The sequence below is a fragment of the Grampus griseus genome (genome assembly GCF_964374135.1).
Source record: "Grampus griseus genome assembly, chromosome: 20".
NCBI classification, from domain to species: domain Eukaryota; kingdom Metazoa; phylum Chordata; class Mammalia; order Artiodactyla; family Delphinidae; genus Grampus; species Grampus griseus.
The window spans coordinates 19,650,993-19,669,093 of NC_139014.1; the positions used below are offsets into that span (position 1 = coordinate 19,650,993).

Here is an 18,101-nt window from a genome sequence, read left to right on the forward strand (position 1 = left end):
TTATTAGGAGACTTGAACCATGGATCCTTTTCCGTCCCTCACAGGGAAGACCACTGGGATCCCCATCCACGTGTTTGGCACTGAGACTCACATGACGGCCATTGTGGGCATGGCCCTGGGCCATCGGCCCATCCCCAATCAGCCACCCACAGCGGCCCACACTGCAAACTTCCTCCTCAACGCCAGCGGGAGCACGTCGGTAGGTGCCAGTCTTCCTCTGCCGTAAAGCCTGCAGAGTCATCTTTGTCGCCCCTCACATCCCATCCCATCCTGGGCACGGTCCCCAGCTTTTTGGGGGCACTGGGGAGGTATGGGGAGAAGGTAGTATGTGGTTGGTTTCTGTATCCCTGCCAGTTTTTTCTGCCCTATCAAAGTAGTGTAATGGAAAGACCAGGGATTTTTTAATCAGACCTGAGTTCAAGGGAGGGACCTTGGTGGGTATCGCCAAGAACCTCAGTTTGCTCACCTGTGGCTTGGAGACAATACTAATTCCTATCTCGGAGGGTTGTTAACTAGTTCTTTTGGAAGCAGCTTGTAGAGAACAGAGCTGTGCATAGTTCTTGTTACCTGAGTTCTTTGGGGCCTTAATGACCGGTAGCTTTTTTTCCAGCTGTTCCCTGCGACTGTTTCTCTCTCCTTGTTCCCCCAGACTCCAGCCCCCAGCAGGACGGCGTCTTTTTCTGAGTCCAGGGCTGATGAGGTGGCACCTGCAAAGAAGGCCAAGCCTGCCATGCCACTAGGTAACTCCCAGCAGTTTCAGGACCCTCCTGTCCCCCTTCCCTTCCTGGGCCCCGCTGGGCCAGCAGAGGTGGATGGAAAGCGGTTTGGGCTTTGCTTTTGGGCCTGGTGCATGGGATGGGAACAGACACGAGGAAGTGGTGGCTGGAGCCTTCCCCGTGGGCTCTCCTGGTGCTGAGGGCCCACGCTGCGCCTGGGTCACCCCACTCCCCATTGTCTTCCCCTCCGCCCCCTTCTATGGGGTGTGTGAGCTGGGCAGGGAGGCTGCGGAGGAGACAGGGTTACAGAAATACCAGGTGGGGGCAGCGTCCCTCAGCCTCTCCTCCTGAGTGGACGGCAGGAGCCCAAAGCTCAGAACGGCGGAGAACTCCCGCGCCCATGCCCCCAGCCATCCTGGGGCTCTTCCCAGGACAGTCCCTTCCGGTGAGCCCACCGCAAGGGCGCACATGGTCTCCCAGCCCGTCTGTGCTTTGCCTGCTCGTCTGTCCCTCCTGTGATTCATGAGAGACGTGATCCCTGCCAGCCAGACCTTGCGACCAGCACTAGGTAACCTGTGTTAGTTACCGCTGGGCTGACGTGGCCTGTGTGGCCTCTTCCCGGGACGGACGGAGCGTGCTTAAGGCATCTTGTGAAATAGTGACACTGGCTCCAGGCGCTCAAGATTGGAAGCCGCCGCCCTGCAGTCCCCAAACCGGTAGCTTTGTCCACAGCACAGAATGACAGGTCCAGTCCCTCGGCCTAATCATCTCATTGTGCTTCATGGGGACAAAACAGGTCAAGAGGGTGGGAGCGGGCCTGCTGTCCCTCTGGAGGGCCTGGGCCTTTGGTGCTCAGCACACCCTCCAAGCCTTGGTGCTTTTGCTCCTCTCTGCGCTCTGTGGGCCTTCTCCCCTTCTTGCCTCCACTCTGCTGATCGGGGGTCTCTCTTCTGTTGGCCTCGCTCCTGTCTGTTGTGAATAGACAAGAGACGGTGAGCGCAGCAGCCCTGCAAGGCTTGTCCATGGACCTCTCCGTGTTCCCACCCGCTCCCTCCAAAGCCTCCAGCCATCAGCGGGTCACTCAGTTGCCTTGGTCATTTTCTTTGACAGATTCAGTCCCAGGTCCAAGATCCCTGCAAGGTAGGATGCCCCCAGCTCCGCGTGTGGCTTGATAGCGGGTTACAGTCTTACGGTGTGCTTTGTCTCCCCGTCCCCGGTGGGTTGCAGTGTTGTCTGGTATACTTTCTGTCCCTGCCTTGGTGTGGCCTGCCCCAAGTCCTAGTCTTCGCTCTCCTTTCTTTCCCACCCCTGCTTATTTCACACCCCCGCTTTCCTTGCCGTGGGGCTGTGACTCCATGTGGGAGGGGGTGGAGAGCGCAGGACGGGCAAGAGCCAGGCCCACAGCCTTGGGCAGTGGGTGGAGCTGAGGAGGGAGGGTCCTCCTGGGAAAGAGGGAGCCATGGAAACTGAAGGGGGCGTGGCAGAGCCAGCGGGCCAGAAGGGGAGCCACTGACCACCTGATTTTCATCCACATCCCATGATGTCCTCGTTTTCTTTTCCCACCTCAGCCTCACCACCGCCGACTTCAGCCCAGACTCCCAGCACCAGGGACAAGTTTAGATTTCTCTGGGATTTGGGTGGAAGACAGAATGGAGAAGGAGAGAGAGAGACCCGGAAGGGTGTGCAGTAAATCTGGAGGAGGGACTGGGCTTTGTCTGCTGTGTGAGGTCACTGTTTAGCAGCGACATTTTCTGTGTGTGTTCACACAAACTTGTACACGTTCACCTGTTGACCGAGGTGAATAGGTGAATCGGTTCAAAGCGCCAGCGCCTTCATTTACCTTTTTGACATTGACAGCTGTGAGAGATCCCCCGCTCTGGGGAAGGGGAGTTTCTGGTGAAGGGGGGTTTCGTAATGATGGCCTCTGACTCCTTGCTAAGAAGAGGAAAGGGGTAACTAGGCAAGGTCAAGTAGCCCTTCCTCCCCTACCTCTGGCATCATCCACTGTTACCTAAAAGACCAGACCTGAGGCTGAGCCCTGCGCAGAAGGACAGAAGGAACGGGGGCAGACTCTCAGTGAGAGCTCTCGGCTGTGGAGGGTGGAGGTGGGGTTTAGTCTCACTGTCCTGGGCGGTGCTGAGACGTGGGAGAGGAAGGATGGCGGTGGATCAGGAAGGGAGGGTAGATTGGGCCAGGACAGCAGAGCCAGTGGAGGAGCCTGGTGGGGGCTTAGCCCCGGAGCACAGGTTCTCTCTGGGGCCTCCATCTGTGCTGCTGCTGGGCTGACGATTGCCACCTTCAGCTTTGCCTTCTCTGTGCTCTGAGAGCTCCAGTTCTGCCCCCGTTCGAGCTGGAAGTGCGGGTGGGTTCATAGAGATTCCAGGCCTTGTCCTGATTTCTGTAGCCTCTCGGGTGGACAGATGGGTGTATGTGCACTTGCGTGCGTGCTGACTCTTGGGGATGTGGGCTCCCCGAGGATGGGGAGTGGTGGGGCCGTGCTGGCTTTATATCCCTCCTCAGTTGCACAGTTGAGCTGCATCTCAGGTTAGGACAGAATCCTGGCTCTGATGCTAGATGACCTACAATCTTCGTCATTTGGCAACTCTGGCCTTCAGTTTTCTGGGACTGGAAAGTGAGGGAACTGGATTAGGTGGCCTCCCTTGTTCTGTGATCTCACGTCTCATTGGAACCCAGATGGGTCCAGGGCACAGTAAATCCCGGGTGTTTGCACCAGCAGGAGCCTTCTGTCATGAGAAGCTTATGGCTGTGATGGAAGAGGCAAGCCTGCGTAGGGATGAGAATCTTACATGCCTTGGGAAACTGGTCTCTTTTAGCCAAGCCTGTGCTAGTACAGTAGGTTAATTAATACCAATGCCCCTGGGCTCTCTACGTTATTTTCCTTGGGGGAGCTGAGCACGTCCCCTGTGGGCTACTTTTCTCCAGCAGAAAGCAGGAGGGTCAGGTGACCTGCCTGTCTGGGGCGACAGCTCAGGAGGAATGCACTTCTGCCAGCTCTTGTTGTTCCCCTCACCCCTTTCCTGACGCCCCTTTCTGCCCCTTTCCTGCCGCCCTGTCCAAGAGCATTGTTCCGAGCAGGAAAGAGCCACCTGGGAGGAGGCTGTGGGGAGAAGGTCAGGTGGAAGGTCAGTTAGGATCAGGCTACAGCAGACCTCTTCATTGGACCTACGCTGACCTAGAATCAAGAGGATTCAAATCCTGTCCCGAGCTGGCTTATGTCCAAGTTCACAGGCGATAAGGATTGTTGGGGAGCTGTTTGAAGTCTTGTGGTAGACAACAGGGTCCCACGGTATAGCACAGGGAACTATATTCAGTGTCCTTTTATAAACCATAGTGGAAAAGAATATAGAAAAGAATATATAGATGTATAACTGAGCCACTTTGCTGTACAGCAGAAATTAATACAGCATTGTAAATCAACCATACTTTAATTTTAAAAAGTCCAAGGGATTTCCTTGGTGGTCCAGTGGTTAAGACTCCATGCTTCCTAAGTCAGAAAGAGAAAAACAAATATCGTATGTTAACGCATATATGTGGAACCTAGAAAAATGGTACAGATGAACCAGTTTGCAGGGCAGAAATAGAGACACAGATGCAGAGAGCAAACGTATGGACACCAAGAGGGGAAAGCAGCAGTGGGGTGGTGGTGGGATGAATTAGGAGATTGGGATTGACATGTATACACTAATATGTATAAAATAGATAACTAATAAGAACCTGCTGTATAACAAATAAATAAAATTAAAATTTAAAAAAAACCCAAAAAAAACAAACGACTCCGTGCTTCCACTGCAGGGGGTACAGGTTCAACCAATCCCTGGTTGGGGAACTAAGATCCCGCATGCCCACGCCCCCCGAAAAAAAATAAAGTTAAAAAAAAAAAACTTTCGGTCACCCAAATTGGGAGAGCTTAACATTTTTTGCTGGTGACTTTAAAAATAATTGATCAAGCCCTCATTTGCATGTACATACCTTTCCTGTGAAGTTGAGCAGGTCCTGTAGGAATTCTGCTGTCTGTTCCCTGCTGAGCCCTTTGCCAGCCAGGCAGGTTCCCTCGGTTCATTTTGCGCTCTCTGCCACCTCTTTCCAGAAGAAATCTAGGCGCCTCCTCCCCCACGTTCTCAGAGTTCCGTCTTCTTGACATTCCTTTGCAGTTTTGACGCCTCGCCCTCGCAGGACGTGGGGCGTGGAGGGGTCTGGCAGGCAGCCCCCGGGGGGTGTGTTCTGGGTATACTCGCTCTGTCTCTGCCCCCCAGGAAAGAGCGCCACCCTCTTCAGCCGCCATACCAAGGCCATCGTGTGGGGCATGCAGACCCGGGCCGTGCAGGGCATGCTGGACTTTGACTACGTCTGCTCCCGCGACGAGCCCTCGGTGGCTGCCATGGTCTACCCTTTCACGTGAGTCGCGCACGGAAGGGAGGCTGGACGTGGCCACCGAGCGGGATGTCCTCATCCCATCTCCTCCAGCAGCAGCACAGAGCTGGGCGAGCCCTGGATTGTCCCCTTTGCCCGAGAAGCATCTGCCCACCCCAGACGGGGCGGTCGATGTTCCTGGGGGATCTTTTTCCCCCACAGACTAAACTCTTTGAAGGCAGACCCTGCCTTTCCGCCTTCCGGGTGAAGCCCCTCCCGAGCCCTGGCCGGTTAAGAGTGTCCTGACCCCTCCTCTGCCTTCCTCACAGCGGGGACCACAAACAGAAGTTTTACTGGGGTCACAAGGAGATCCTGATCCCCGTCTTCAAGAACATGGCTGATGCCATGAAGAAGCACCCGGAGGTGGATGTGCTGATCAGCTTTGCCTCCCTGCGCTCAGCCTATGACAGCACCATGGAGACCATGAATCACGCACAGGTAGCTCCCTGCGCCCTGGGGCGGGAGGCAGGGGCACCCTGAATGGCGTCCGCTGCGACAAAGGCCTTGGGACTCGGGACTGGCCAGTGATTGGGGGGATAGTGGTTGGAGACCTGATCTTCAGGAGGCAAGGTAGTCACCAAGGGTTGGTGGGCTGCTTACCCGGGCTGCCAGAGAGTCAGTCCGGGGCCGTCTGCCTCCACCAGGTCCTCTCTGTGCTGAGACTGGCTTTCAAAACAGGATCAAAAGCACTTTTTTTGCTTACTGTAAAATTGTTACGTATTTATTATAGAAAAGAATTAAATGCTGATAGTAAGAAGAAGAGGGTAAATACCTCGGGTCTCATTTCCCAGAAATATGGTTGCTGACGTTTGAGTACATCCTTATTCACACCTTTTTCTGGGTTTGAACAAATGGAATAACGCTGTATCTATCTTATAATCCTTCAGTGACTCTTTCCACATCAATACTTACCAGCAACATCATTTTTGCTTTTTCGAGTCTCATGATGAGCATAGATCCTTAATTGTTTACCCAGCATAAATGTCTCGAGGTCAAACTGCTGCATCAGAATGTGCAGATTTGAAAGCCTTTGATCCATCCTGCCCAGGGGCCCTCCAGAAAGGTCCAGAACTGGGGATGTAAACTCCCATCACTAGCATGAGAACGACTGTTTCTCTCTACCCTTGCCAACATTGAACGCTTGGACATAAAGAACGTACATACTTGACAAAATGATAGGCATTCTATTTAATTTGCATATCTTTGATTATTAACTAAGATGAGCTTCGAAAATACGTATTGGCCATTTGCATTCTGTGACACGGCCTCGCCTCCTTTTTCTCTGTTGAGCTGTTTATCTTTTTTGTTACTGATTTGTAAGAGCCCTTAGGGATTAAGATACTGAGTTTTCTGTTCAAAATTATTGTCTGATCCCAGACTGGCTTACTTCAGTTTATGACTGGAGTAAACTTGTTCTGATATCTCGATGAAGCAAAAAAGAAAACACACCTGCTAAAAATGAGTGGCTTTTCTAGTTTAGAACAGAGGTTGGTGAACTACAATGCAAGGGCCAAACCCAGCCCCCTGCCTGTTGTAAATAAAGTTTTATTGGAACACAGCCATGCTCACTCATTTACATATTGTCCGTGGCTGCTTCTGTGCTGCAGAGGCAAAATTTAGTCGTTACCACAGAGACCACATGACCAACAGACCCCAAAACACTGTCTGGCCCTTTATAGAAAAAGTTTGCCTTGGATCTTCCCCCCGACCCGCCAACCCCCTCTGGCTTCTCCCTCAGCCCACTGTCTGGTCCAAGTGTGGAAGCAGCTTGTTTCTATCAAGGTTTTGTCCTGTGGGGGTGTAGAGTCAGAGCCTCAGAGGGCACAGCAGGGATAGCCCTGGATAGCTGCTTTATGCTCCGGCACCTGGACGCGTGGGAAACAGGTGGGGCTGGGTCTCATGAGTTTTTGGATAGGTGAGAATATAACAGTTTTGACTACAGCGAGTTTTCAGAAACATTTGTTCCACTTGGTTACTGACTCACTGTGGTGTTAACCGATGGAGCGTAGTTTTGGGTGCCTCTCTTTGGGGGGAGGGTTGAATAAGCAGGGTAGGAACAGAGGCCTGTGGGAAGAAGGGGGTGCATATTGTTATCATTACTCCTGGAAGGGGCCCTGGGAGATGGGTTCTGGAATGGTCACTGCCTCGACATCTCTAGTGGTGAAATGATAACGGGAAGGGACTATCCTCGTGCCCTAGATCCGGACCATCGCCATCATAGCTGAAGGCATCCCCGAGGCCCTCACGAGGAAGCTGATCAAGAAGGCAGAGCAGAAGGGAGTGACCATCATTGGACCTGCCACCGTGAGCATCCCTTCCACTTCTGGGCCCGTAGGAAGCTCATTGCTGATGCTACTGTCTCCCATCTAGTTTGAAAAGATTGAGAGAGTACCTGTTGAAAGTCAGGCTGTCCATTTCCAGTGAATTTTTTTTTTCTGGCTGCGCCGTGCGGCCTACAGGATCCTAGTGCCCCAACCAGGGATCGAGCCCAGGCCCTGGCAGTGGAAGTGCTGAGTCCTAACCACTGGACCGCAAGGGAATTCCCTGTCCACTTCAGTTAATAAAGGGCTCTCTCCGCAGACCATATCACCTTTACAGTTTCGAGGGGCTAACAAGATTTTTTTAAGTGTCCACCCTCAGACAACCATAGCATGGTCTTTGATTATTCCTTCAACTGTAAACCAAAGAAAAATCTACCTAGGGACCTTATTTTTGACCCAAAGGCCTTTACATAAGAAAAAATGGCCCTGTGAATGTTTTTTTGTTTTTGTTGTTTGTTTTTATTTAGTTGTTGCCTTAAAAATTTGGCTGAAGCTAAGAATTTTTTTTAACATCTTTATTGGAGTGTACTTGCTTTACAATGGTGTGTTTCTGCTGTATCACAAAGTGAATCAGCTGTACGTATACATACATCCCCATATCCCCTCCCTCTTGCATCTCCCTCCCACCCTCCCTATCCCACCCCTCTAGGTGGTCACAGAACACCGAGCTGATCTCCCTGTGCTATGCGGCTGCTTCCCACTAGCTGTCTGTTTTACGTTTAGTAGTGTATATATGTCCATGCCGCTCTCTCACTTCGTCCCAGCTTACCCTTCCCCCTCCCCATGTCCTCAAGCGTAAGCTTTTTGAGCTAAGCAAGGGACCTTTCATCTTGGAGACAGAGGGTGATCTTGAGCAGAGGTGCACACTTGCATCAGACACTTTTACTGGGTGCTGTTGCCCTTTTGGAGCAGAAGAGGCGACCTGACCCTGAGTGTACACCTCCAAATCTGCAGTCGTAAGCCACGTTTTACCAATAAGGCTCCCTTTTTTCTGTGTGATGTCTCTTGATGGGAGAAGAGAGTCTTCCTCAGCAGGAACCCCGACATGCAGGTGCTGGCCAGGGTGGGCTGGGCGGGTAATCCAGGGCTCTGTGACCACCCCCCGAGCTCTATGGTCAATCAGCCCGCCCTCCTCCCTGACCGCGGTTTCCGCCCTTGCAGGTTGGTGGCATCAAGCCCGGGTGCTTTAAGATCGGGAACACGGGCGGGATGCTGGACAACATCCTGGCCTCCAAGCTGTACCGCCCCGGCAGCGTGGCCTATGTCTCGCGTTCGGGCGGCATGTCCAACGAGCTCAACAATATCATCTCTCGGACCACGGATGGCGTCTACGAGGGCGTGGCCATCGGCGGGGACAGGTGATCAGCTGAGGGACAGGGCGCTAGGTCCTCTATCTCTGCTCGCCGCCCGCCGCTGAGCTCCATGCACACAGGGATGTTTCTTAAGTCCATAAAGTGGGGCATCTCTTCTCTGTCTCAGGACCAACATGAGCATAAGATCAGAAAATACAGAGAAAAACACAGGAAGGTGTTTTGAAAGGTGTTTGGGCTTTGGGGGTAATTCCCTTTGTTGTCTGAGCTGTGGCCGGAGGGTGGCAGCAGAGTGCACTGCTTAGCAGGGCTCATTCTGAAATCAGACCCTGGGGGTTCAAATCCCAGTTTCCCTGTTTGGGGGGGCGGGGTGGGGGCAATCCTGGGCAGGTTTCCAACCCTCCCTAGACCTCCATCAGCCTTACGTAGCAAATGGGTAAGGTCATAATCTCTACCTCCTGGGGTTGTTGGAGGATTAAGTGAGACTAACACAGGGCCTGTGCTTAGTTAGTACTCAGTGCTAGTTGTAGTTAATAAGAGTGAAAGGAAACACTGTTCCTTTACTCACTACCATACTCATACTTCTGGCCACAAATGTGGCCAGATTTTCCCACACCAAGCAGTTCTCTGATTCTCTGCAGATAGCAACTGGAGGTCCTACAATTCAGTTCAATTCTGACACTCTACTTCAAGATGGCATCATAGCGTCAGGTCCCACGGGTTCAGGGCTCAGTCCCACAGGAGTGCCCCCAACTTCATATGTCAGTCACAAGTCCAGCCCTCTGGTACTTCTGACCACCGGCTATAAATCAGAGGCTCCCATGATCCCCTCCTCGAGTTCGATAATTTGCTAGAAGGGCTCACAGAACTCAGGAAAAGTTTGCTCACTAGCTTACCGGCTTATTACAAAAGGATGCAACTCAGGAACAACCAGATGGAAGAGGTGCATAGGGCAAGGCATGTTGGGTGCGAGGAGCTTCCCTGCCTTCTCTGGTGAGCACACCGCAGGAGCCCTCCAAGAGTTGCCTCATGAGAACAAAAGACACTCCTATCACCCCCATGACTAAGGAAATTACAAAGTTTTTAGGAGGGCTGTGTCAGGAACCGGTGTCAAAGACCAAATATCAGAACAGACGATGCTCCTAGCGCCCCTGGTCACTCAGGAGATTACAAGGGTTCTCAGAGCTCCGTGTCAGTAACTGGGAGCAGAGACATACATATTTCTTATTATTTCGCAGATAGTGTCCTCATTATTTTTGTTAGTAGGAACAGTAATCGGTAGGACATCAGTTGAGTAATGTCTTCGAGCAATGCTTGGTATTTATTACCATAATAAATGTTAGCCATCACTCTTTACTGTCCTTACTGCTGTCACTACTGCAGCTGTTTGGCTCAGGAAGCAAAAGCTGTTGGGAGAGTGAGTCACCTTGTCAAGGCTTTCTGGCTCCGCCAAGTCATTTCAAATGGAACAACTGTGTGAGAAGGGAGAGGTCTTCAGGGAGGTGGCCTTGGGACCCTAGTCCCCAGGTGCTCCCTGACGAAAGGCTCTGGGTCAGACGGGTCTGGGCAGTGCTGCCAGTTATACTGTCCTCTTGGGATTTAAATGCCCCTGAGCATATCAGAAGCACTCGAAGATCTACAGGGACCTTGTAGATCTGAAGCTTACTTGGCCTTAAACAACTCTTTTGCAAACTCATGTGACAGTAGAAAATTTAAAAAAATATTTTGGTTTATACATAGACCTTCTAGCAATCGCCTAGGATATAGCTTGGTACATTGTATTAATTATCTTTTGCTTTGTATTAAAAAAAGTCACCCCAAAACAAAGTGGCTACAAACAACAATGAACGTGTACCCTCATGGTTCTTGTGCGTTAGGCTTCAGGGCTCAGCTGGGTAGTTCTGGCAGGTGGGCTCTCTGTTGAGGCGGTCAGATGTGGCACGCTGGAGGTGACCCATCCACGTGGCCGGCAGGTGGTTCTTCTCTGTGGGCTTCTGCACAGGCTGCTGAGAGTCCTCAAGACTCGGCGGCTGGCTTCCCCTAGAGCGAGCGATTCAGGGGAGAGCGCTGGACAGAAGCAATTTTTTTATGACCCCGCCTTGGAAGTCAATGTTACAGAATGACTTCCTCCATATTTTGTTCCTTAGAAGCTAATCATTAAACTCAACCCAAATTCAGGAGGAGAGGCATGAGTTTCCACACTTTTCAAAGAACTTGTGGACATATTTTAAACTCACCCCACATGTGCTCTCGAGGCATCTCTTACTGCCGTATGAACTTCTCTGGGCTCACTAATTCCTCTTCCTTCCCTTCCCTTGTGCCCCATTTACTACCTCCCCCTCGCCCGTTATTCCTAAGGCATCTCTGGACCCTCACTGGGCATCCACACCCACAAAAAAACCCCACAGTGTTCTTAGTACAGGTGTGCTTCCCACACGGGTACACACACCTCACCTCACCGAGTCTCCTGCTCATGAATATCCTCCCTGCTCTCACCAGGTACCCCGGCTCAACGTTCATGGATCATGTGTTACGTTACCAGGACACTCCAGGAGTCAAAATGATTGTGGTTCTTGGAGAGGTGAGTTATTTTTAAAAAATGGTTTTACAGCGGAGATTGACACAACACTGTAAATCAGCTATGCTTCAATTAAAATAGAAAAGGTTACTTGATTATTAAAGTAAAAAAAATTTTTTTTCTGATTATAAAAGTAACGATGATTTTAGTTTTTAAAAAAATCACGCATTTTGGTTATCTATAACTGAAAGTGGCAGCCCCTGGTAATCCTGCTCCCTAGACACTGGGGCTTAGAGGCTGCCACGGTTAACACTGCCATGTTTGTTCCTAGGAGAGAAGTTCTTGCCTCTCAGCGGCACAGATATTTTAGTGCCAGCAGAGGAGAAGCTTTCACTGGCTGGCCCCAGTCTGTCCCTGGTGGGCAGTGGGTAGCTGGAGTCAAAGAGCCTCTCTTACTTGTGCCCCTGATCAGGTCTGGTCCTAAATTATCTCATACCCTTAGATCAGGAAAGGGGAGTTCCGGGGACTCTCCGAGGATACCCACTGCCCTTTAAACATTCTTCCTTGCATCTGATCTCAATCTTCCAGGCCAAAGCCCATGTGCCCTCATCTTCTAGCCAAGTTCTAACTCGGGACACCTGATGGCCCCGGCCCCTACCTGATGTGGGACAGATTTCCTGCTGCACTGCTGCTCTAGGTGCAACTCAGAATGGGTTCCACTGACTTGGGGGCTTTTTCTTGTTCCCTGTTCTCTGGCAGATAGGAGGCACGGAGGAATATAAGATCTGCCGGGGCATCAAGGAGGGCCGCATCACCAAGCCCGTGGTCTGCTGGTGCATCGGGACCTGTGCCACCATGTTCTCCTCCGAGGTATAGCCATGACAGATCCCTGCTGGGCAGGGAGGCCGAGAGGGGGGGCGTCTGCGGGGAGCCGTGTGGTCGTCTTATGAAGCAGCTGGTTCCTTCGATAAATGTTTATTACCTGCTTGGTTCCTACAAGGTCCAGCTGGGGCCCTGCTCTCTAGAAGCTAAAATCCAGTTGGAAGAGACAAACTCATAGCCAGATTAAGGCCAGAACAAGGCTCTGAGTCCCTTCTCAGAGTAGAAGCAATTTACTGCCTGGAGGAGTTGAGGTGGCTTCCTGGAGAAGAGGAACCGCTCCTTAAGGAATAAGGAGGAATTCGCTGAGCGAGAGGGAGGCCTGGGAGGGAGAGGATACACCCTAGGCTCAGAGCTGGGGAGGGCGGTGGTGGGAAGTTCTGCACGGGGAGAAGCTGTAGAAGAAAACCTCTGTATGTGTTACCATGACCGGATGCCTGTGACAGTGCCTGTGGGCAGAAGTAAGTACAGCCTGTAGTGGACGTTAGATAGAAAAGCTCTGAGCTGTCGGACTCCTGCGGGGTGGGATCGGCCAGACCTCAGCCCCTGTAGTCCAGCTTAGACAATCCTCTATCTCGAAGATGGCCCACCTGGTGAGGATGAAACCGAGGAAACCACCACCTGTCACCCATCAGTTCATCAGTGGCTGAGCAGGCTCTGCGTGTAAGGCCTTGACCTCTGCTCTGTGTATATGAAATAAAACTCGGCCATCAAGGATTCCTGCAGCAATGATAATCCCTACGCTTAAACCCTCGATTCTTCGAGTTAGCCTGTCACCCTATCCTTTCCCCCGGATTGCTCGCCTTTCCCCTTCAGAGTCCTGCCCTCCTCCAAGTGGCAGTATTTTGTCCGGTTGTAAAATGCACCTCTTTTGAACCAGCAGTTCCATTCCTGCAAATTTACTCTGTGGGTCTGCGTGCAAAAATATTTCAAGGTATGTGTACAAGGATGCTCACTGCAGTGTTGCGATGGCAAGAAAAGGAAACACCCTAAACGCTGGTCGGGAGGGGACTGTGTCCTCGCGGCACGGCCACGTAATTGGAAACCAGGCAGGAGAAGAATGAGGTGGATTTTGAGATGTCGACATAGAGTTCAGGTTATGTTGACTCTAAGAAGGGGCAGGGTGCGATAAATGCCTATCATAGGATCCATCTGGTGTAACTATGAACTGTGTACGTGTGTGTATCTGTTTTCTAAGTGAAACGGGAGGGAGCAGGTCACGGAATCCTGCCCATCGTCCAGGGCTGAGCTCCACTCTCACAGGCTTGAGAATCAGCTCTTGGTGGATCTGTGTGACTGGGGCAAGTCGTTTAGCCTCTCCGTACCTCAGTTTCCTGAGCTGTAAAAAGGGGATGATTCGGGATTGTTGCCTCACTTACATAAGAAGGTAATTGTAAAGGTCTGCCACATACAGTTCTTAGCAAATACTCATGTCCATTCTTCAGCACACCTGTTCCATGAAGCTCTTCCTGATTCTCTTTCTTTTTTTTTTTTTTTTTTTTTTTTTTGCCGTACTTGGGCCTCTCACTGTTGTGGCCTCTCCAGTTGCGGAGCACAGGCTCCGGACGCGCAGGCTCAGCGGCCATGGCTCACGGGCCTACCCGCTCCGCGGGCATGTGGGATCTTCCCGGACTGGGGCACGAACCCGTGTCCCCTGCATTGGCAGGCGGACTCGCAACCACTGCGCCACCAGGGAAGCCCCTGATTCTCTTTCTTCACGGCTGCTCTCCCCTCCACCACAACAGCCAAAAATAATTCCTCCCTTCCCTCCAGGGTTTCTCTTCACCAGCTCTGCTGTATAAGAGCCCCCCACCGCCCCACTCCCGTTATGCCGAGGGCACCTCCTAGAGGGCAAGGACCCTGCTCTTCTGTTTCTGGCCAGGTGCTCAGCATCGCCCCGTGGGTAGGGCAGGTCCTCAAGGTGTTTTGCTTTGTGATTCATTTTTTTAACAGTTTTCTTTGTGTAGTTTCAAGGATATACAAATGTAGAATAGTACCTTGACAGGCCAGCTAAGAAGTGCTTTTTGATTTCTTGAACAGGTCATATGACTTTGCAGAGCTTTCTGCCCTGTAGAGGAGATGAGATAGGTAACATCCTCAGTTCAGTGCCTCGGGGAAACTGAACTGAGAACTGGGCTCTGGGAGTAGAGACAAGGGGACAGTGGTAAGGTGGCATTTTCACACAACACTGGTCCTGTAGCAGTGGTCCCCCAAACAAAAACAAACAACGGGAAGCTCCTGTAAATTATGAACATGCAATATCATCTCTCTCCCTTCTAAAAGCTTTAGTGTTAGCTTTGAGAAATCTGAGTTACACTTGCTTAACTTCCTTGGACGCAGTGTTCTCTAAGTTTATGTGAGTACAGACCCTCCTTCCCACCCCATCCACCCATGCAGATTAAATGCTAAAGAAGGCATTGGGAACCCACTTTGAAGCATGTGTCTTCAAGCCTCGCTAACTGGAGCAGTGGCTCCTAACCTTTTCAACACTTGAGCCCCTTTTGTTATATGTCGTGCTAGAGCACAGTGAGAGGCCACATTGCCTGGTTCAAATGCTACCACGTACTACCTGTGTGACCTTGGGCAAGTGACTCTACCCCTCTGCGCTTCCATTTCCTTGTTGAGAGGAAACAGTCATAGCTACTGAATGATGACATTTGCAAAGCTCTTAGAAAAGTGCCTGGACACAGTGTTATTTAAACAGGGAAGGTATTGTTATGATTACCCACCACACCTGCCCTAATCAGGGTTTCATACCAAGTTTCAATAGGTTAATTCCTTTTCCTTGTTGCTGAATCAGAGACAACAGGTAACACGTAGCTCTTCTGATTGGTTTTCTCTTCCCTCTCACTCCCCATAACAGTTACCCCTCCATATTCTGTTGAGTTTATAGTTTAATCTTAGTTCATGCTCAGGTGGAAGGGGGCAATAGCTAATTGGCTCCCTGTGATCGTTGCTAAGTAGGAATACAGTACAGGCCAAATGGTGCAAAATCTGATTTTTTTTTTTTTTTTGCGGTACTCGGGCCTCTCACTGTTGTGGCCTCTCCCGTTGCGGAGCACAGGCTCCGGACGCGCAGGTTCAGCGGCCATGGCTCACGTGCCCAGCCGCTCCGCAGCACGTGTGATCCTCCCGGACTGGGGCACAAACCCACGTCCCCTGCATCGGCAGGCGGACTCTCAACCACTGCGCCACCAGGGAAGCCCAAAATCTGACTTTTTATAAGAAGCTGGAAATTTGTTGTTGTTGTTGTTATTAATTAATTTATTTACTTGTTTTTGGCTGCGTTGGGTACTCGTTGCTGCACACAGACTTTCTCTAGTTGCGGACGGGGGTTACTCTTCGTGGCGGTGCGCGGGCTTCTCATTGTGGTGGCTTCTCCTGTTGCTGGGCATGGGCACTAGGCGCGCGGGCTTCAGTAGTTGTGGCACGCAGGCTCAGTAGCTGTGGCGCACGGGCTTAGTTGTTCCGCGGCATGTGGGATCTTCCCGGACCAGGGCTCGAACCCGTGTCCCCTGCATTGGCAGGCGGATTCGTAACCACTGCGCCACCAGGGAAGTCCCATTTGTATTTTTAATGATACCTTCTGGTGTTCTGTTTTGCTTAATAAGGGTACATCCTTTATACGAAGTATGCGCAGGACAGTCAGATCATGCCTATGAGCTCAGCTTAGCTAAGGTTGGCAGTTTGTAACTTCGCACAGTTGCTCAAAACTAATGGCTATTCTCTGTCTCCCTACCCCCACCCCAACAAGTGCCGCACGGGAAGCCAGATGAAGGTGTTTGTGGAGTTGGGCACCTGGCTTGGTGTCCTGGGTGTAGTGCACCAGCTGTGTGACCTTGAGTAAGCCCTTGAACTGCTTGCTGCCTCGGGTTCTCATCTGTGAATGAGAGTCAGCCATCGTGCCTATTTATTGAGCCTTCTGGAGGCTTGAAGTGATTCACATAGAGCACTGAGTGGGGTCCGGCCTATAATCAGTGCCGATGGTCCCAGGAGCCTTTGTCCTCTCTTTCGGGGGATTAACAGGCCTGGTAAAGCCGTTCTCCTTTGCCTTCCAGGTACAGTTCGGCCACGCTGGAGCTTGTGCCAACCAGGCTTCTGAAACTGCAGTAGCCAAAAACCAGGCTTTGAAGGAGGCTGGAGTGTTTGTGCCCCGGAGCTTCGATGAACTTGGAGAGATCATCCAGTACGCGGAGCTGGTGGAGCATGCCACCTCCCTGTCCCTTTCCCATTCCCTCCCGAGGACAGCACCCTCTCCAAAATATAGGTGTCTGATATTCCTGGACCCTCTCAGGTGTCTAAGGCAGCTCTACGGATGGTGCAAAATCCTTTCTTTTTGGCTTTCATTTTGTTTTGTTTCTAGAAGCAGCAGTTACGTGCCGTTCAGACTGGTGTTAAAAACATTCCGTTTCTGAGCCTACCTAGTTGGCGGGCCATAAATGAGAGAAGGGCATAGAAACATTAGAAAATGTCATCTCAAACCAATTGATAAAGAGCTGCTAGATAAGCTATTGTCTCTTCCTGTTCCTTCCCTCTGGCCTTCCATGGCCTCCAGATTCTCAGCCTTCTCTAAAGCCCCATTCAGAGGCGGTGGGGCAGGCCTTGGCTAGAACCTGTTTTCGTTTAGTTCTCGGGAATCCACCTGGTAACTGCTGACAGGAGGGGATACAGAGCTGGGAAACTCTGGGGTAAGAGGGAGGACCGTTCGTGGGGCAGCTTAAAGAGCCCAGAAGAATAAAATCCACATGGATGTCTTTTCTCCTCCCCTTCCCCTGCCTCCCAGGTCCGTGTACGAGGATCTCGTGGCCAGAGGGGTCATCATACCTGCTCAGGAGGTGCCGCCTCCGACGGTGCCCATGGACTACTCTTGGGCCAGGGTAGGTGCCACGTGTGTCCCTGACTGTGTGGGCAAGGTGCACTGGAGCTTGTGAGGTGGCCCCTTTTGACCAGCAGGTGAAACAAATGCAGGGCCCAGGAGGGCAAGGGGCGGCGTGTATCTCCCACAGCTGTGTGGCCTGACCTGGGGACGGGGGCTGGGGACAGACGACGTCCTCTAGAGCTGTTTGCACCTGCTAAGAGATTTCAGGCTACTTGTCTAAGGCGGGGGCATAGATAAAGAGGGAATTTCCTTATATACAAGAACTCTTAGAAATCAATTTTAAAAAAATAATTTATAAATTATTTACTTATTTTTGGCTGCGTTGGGTCTTCATTGCTGCACGCAGGCTTTCTCTAATTGCGGCGAGCGGGGGCTACTCTTCATTGCGGTGCGTGAGCTTCTCATTGCGGTGGCTTCTCTTGTGGAGCACAGGCTCTAGGCGCGCGGGCTTCAGTAGTTGTGGCACATGGGCTCAGTAGTTGTGGCTCGCGGGCTCTAGAGCGCAGGCTCAGTAGTTGTGGCTCGCGGGCTCTAGAGCACAGGCTTAGTAGTTGTGGCACACGGGCTTACTTGCTCTGCGGCATGTGGGGTCTTCCTGGACCAGGGATCGAACCCGTGTCCCCTGCACTGACAGGTGGATTCTTAACCACTGTGCCACCAGGGAAGTCCCTAGAAAATCAATTTTTAAAAGACCAGTACCCATTAGAAAAATGGATAGGAGATGTCCTTTCAACATAAAGAGATGCTCAACTTCACTCTGTAAAAAAACCAAAGTAGAAGCTGTGACACCAATTTTGCTCTACAGGTCAGCAAAGAGAAAAAAAAAAACAGTTCTCTGATACATTGTTTGTATGGGTGTGAGGAGGCTGCTACATTCATTCATTGGTGGCGAGAGTGGAATTGACACAGCCTTTGTGAAAGGCAGTTGGGTAATGTCAATCCAATTTAACAGCACTCCTACCTTATGGCCCGGCCGTTCCAAGTCTGGAAAGCTCCTTCCAGGAAATGCTTGCGTACACACACTTGTTCAAGAATATTTTTCTAGTT

General features: G+C 51.4%; 1 protein-coding gene across 2 annotated transcripts in view; it reads left to right on the top strand.

The window, feature by feature from the left end:
* Positions 1-18,101, top strand: part of ACLY (ATP citrate lyase) — a 42,650-nt gene that overhangs the window by 17,137 nt on the left and 7,412 nt on the right. The window contains exons 12-22 of one of the 2 annotated variants that reach the window (XM_082678942.1): positions 45-199; positions 650-740; positions 1,827-1,856; positions 4,991-5,132; positions 5,417-5,585; positions 7,347-7,451; positions 8,630-8,826; positions 11,278-11,359; positions 12,056-12,166; positions 16,234-16,361; positions 16,959-17,052. In XM_082678942.1, the coding sequence (XP_082535068.1) occupies positions 45-199; positions 650-740; positions 1,827-1,856; positions 4,991-5,132; positions 5,417-5,585; positions 7,347-7,451; positions 8,630-8,826; positions 11,278-11,359; positions 12,056-12,166; positions 16,234-16,361; positions 16,959-17,052 (1,304 nt within the window). The remainder of the gene's footprint in view (positions 1-44; positions 200-649; positions 741-1,826; positions 1,857-4,990; positions 5,133-5,416; positions 5,586-7,346; positions 7,452-8,629; positions 8,827-11,277; positions 11,360-12,055; positions 12,167-16,233; positions 16,362-16,958; positions 17,053-18,101) is intronic. The other variant, XM_082678943.1, reaches the window with a different exon arrangement.